General features: G+C 47.4%; 1 protein-coding gene across 1 annotated transcript in view; it reads right to left on the reverse strand.

Annotated features, from left to right (window-relative positions):
- Positions 1-2,591: 2,591 nt before the first annotated feature.
- The window catches only part of Pmar_PMAR008925 (conserved hypothetical protein), a gene marked incomplete at both ends in the record, with an annotated part of 492 nt that continues 450 nt past the window's right edge, over positions 2,592-2,633 (reverse strand). The window contains one exon of the mRNA XM_002786753.1: positions 2,592-2,633. This exon is cut by the window's right edge and continues 4 nt beyond it. Coding sequence (XP_002786799.1) covers positions 2,592-2,633 — 42 coding nt within the window.

Consider the following 2,633-nt stretch of genomic DNA (forward strand, 5'->3'; position numbering starts at 1 on the left):
GCGGCCCTGATACGGCTTTCGCCGGACAGGAATCATTAAGAAGTCGTGGCGAAAGCCTGTCACAATACCAGATTTGAACAAATCACCTGGCGATATTCGACTCCGACTCGGGAATATACCAACCGTGATCGATAAAAGGCGGATATCGCCAAAGATGGTGTAATCTTCATAAACAAATGATTATACCAAGATATCGGCGTTTTATGACACGTACTTGGCGAATACCGATAAGTTCACCAAGTTTTATATCAATATCTGGGCCACTGTCATGTTACACCAATACCAAGTTGCTGTAACCGTGCGCACAGAACGGAATAGATCATTTGGGCGAACGAAATTACGGATTACCTCAACCAGTTTCCGCCACATCTCGGTGAAATTCGTTAGGTGTCGATGCCAAAGAGGTGAAATATGGTCCAGAAGCGGTCGTATCCCATGATTGAGCGTGTTGGCGAGAGTTCATTAGGACCCGAAATCACTAAGCTTGGCGAGTTGGTGAAACCTGGTTCTCCGTCATAGCTTCATCTCGTTTCTTCAGCAACTTGTCTCCAACGCCTAATAGCTGTTGATACATACCTTTAGTAGAGACATCTCGTACTCAGCAAGAAGTCCCTGAATACGGCCCTAATAGGGCATTAATACGTTTGGTTACTTGTTCTGATTCTCTTAGAGCTTCCTATGCTCCATATAATACCCAAGTGGCTGTTGCGTACACAATACTCGCTTTCCTGATAGCTGAAGTATACGAGTAGCTTCACTGTAGCTTCCCAGAATTTGGGCCTGAAGATCATCTCCTCTCGTCTTAATACCCAGCAACTTCTCTCTGACCACAGATCGTTATGTGATGAAATAAATGACAAATCCACCGTACCGTCAGGCTGGATAGATCAACGTCAAAATTGCCGCTTCATCACCGTCCTTAACGTTGGGTATTTTCCTGAGGGGATACACCATGGACGCTGTCCTGAAGAATATCGCGAGTGGAATACCACATCTTGAACACTTTTGACATCTTGCTCTTCCTCTATATGGCTCTGCGCGTGTTGCCGTATCGCTTGGCGTTCGGGGTGGTCGATTACCCTCTAAACAAGACCAGTCAACCTAATTTGTAGCTTGCACTCGTTAACCTGGGGTTCCTTGTTACAGTTTAAGCGCACGACGGAGTCGTCAGGTGCATATTCTTATTTCCATTGGGCAGTGAGCCACATGTCCGCTACTACTGCGTCTTCAGAGCCCCGCCAGAGGGCTCCACCGGAGACAAGCCCTGAGGTTGATGTCAGCCCAGTCAAGGCGGCGCCTGTAAAGGATGAAGAGGAGAAGGAGGAGGAAGACGAAACGCCGCCACATGTGGTGCCCTGTCGAGTTACGTGCCGTGCTCCAAAAGTTGAGATCGATCTGCATGCTAGGTAGTTGGGCGAACATACGAGCCGTACATTCTTGGACCATATCTGTATCATGCTTGCTTCGACCTAAGATATTCTTTTACAGCGCATGACCTGCAGTAATTGTTCCTCTTCATTAGTGTATTCCGGAGACAAGGGCCGCTCACCAATTCAGCATCGTCTTGTTCGTACGTTCCTGATGGGACCGTTTTTTTCAACAGTCATTCAGCTTGTGATGGTAATAGTCAGCACATTCATCCCAGAGGAGTGGCGCATCACTCGACTTAGGCGCTGTGACGCTGGACGAGTCGGACGGAGGTTCTATACTACTAGACTGCAATCGAGTAGCAGAAGATCGATTGATCGTGATGTGCGGGAGCTGTTATAATAACGAGAACATTCTCGATGTAATCCCCTCTTCCTACTGCTGCTGTATTGGACGGTTCCGGTTTAGTTACCAGGCTTGGAGTTCCTCATAAAATCCGAGGAAGATGATGGAAGAGTACTCTACAGAGCCACAAGTGATGATATATTCGAACGGAAATTCGGGGCTAAATTGGCAGCTCAGGTGAAAAGGAACAGACAATCTGGTAATAAGAGTAGGATAGGGATTGGTATCATATCACAACGGCTCTCTTATCGAGTGATCAAACAAAATGTCCATAGACCTGTAAAATATGCGATTCTGTGTATGCAAGATAGTTTTTCAAGCATTTGATAGAGGAAAGTCTCCAGTCCGTGGAGCTGTAGTGTGTGGGAGTAGTACTTGTTATTTTCGTAATGGATTTTAGTGGCAATCACAGAGCAGTCTTCACCGACGTCTGCTCGAGTCTGCCTATGTCAGGTCTGCTCACCCAGCTCCCTACCACTTCCGTATCCTCGACCTTCGTCCGACTAACAGACGGTGGCGGCTCAGTCCATTACCCTAGCGTTATTGTAGGAGTCTTCATCTTTGATCAAGGAGGTAGTAATGGGCCTAGCATGTAGCCCTACGAGATTTCGTTTAGCATGGCATTTTGTCCGAGTTGGACAGACCTGCCAAGGCACCAACATGATATCTATGAAGGCCGACATAGCCACGGTGCCTCCTAAGATCACTAAGGACAAGATAGAGTCCTCCGGACTGTCTGTAATACTGGGGGTTTGGTTAGACGCCGCGATGAGATAGTGGAGTGATTATGGGCTAGCCGTATGAGATCCCCTCTGGCTTCACTGGTTTGACAAGGCCAGGAAGGACGTAGTTGCTCGTTT

Source organism: Perkinsus marinus, assembly GCF_000006405.1.
Source record: "Perkinsus marinus ATCC 50983 genomic scaffold scf_1104296931260, whole genome shotgun sequence".
NCBI classification, from domain to species: Eukaryota; Perkinsozoa; order Perkinsida; family Perkinsidae; genus Perkinsus; species Perkinsus marinus.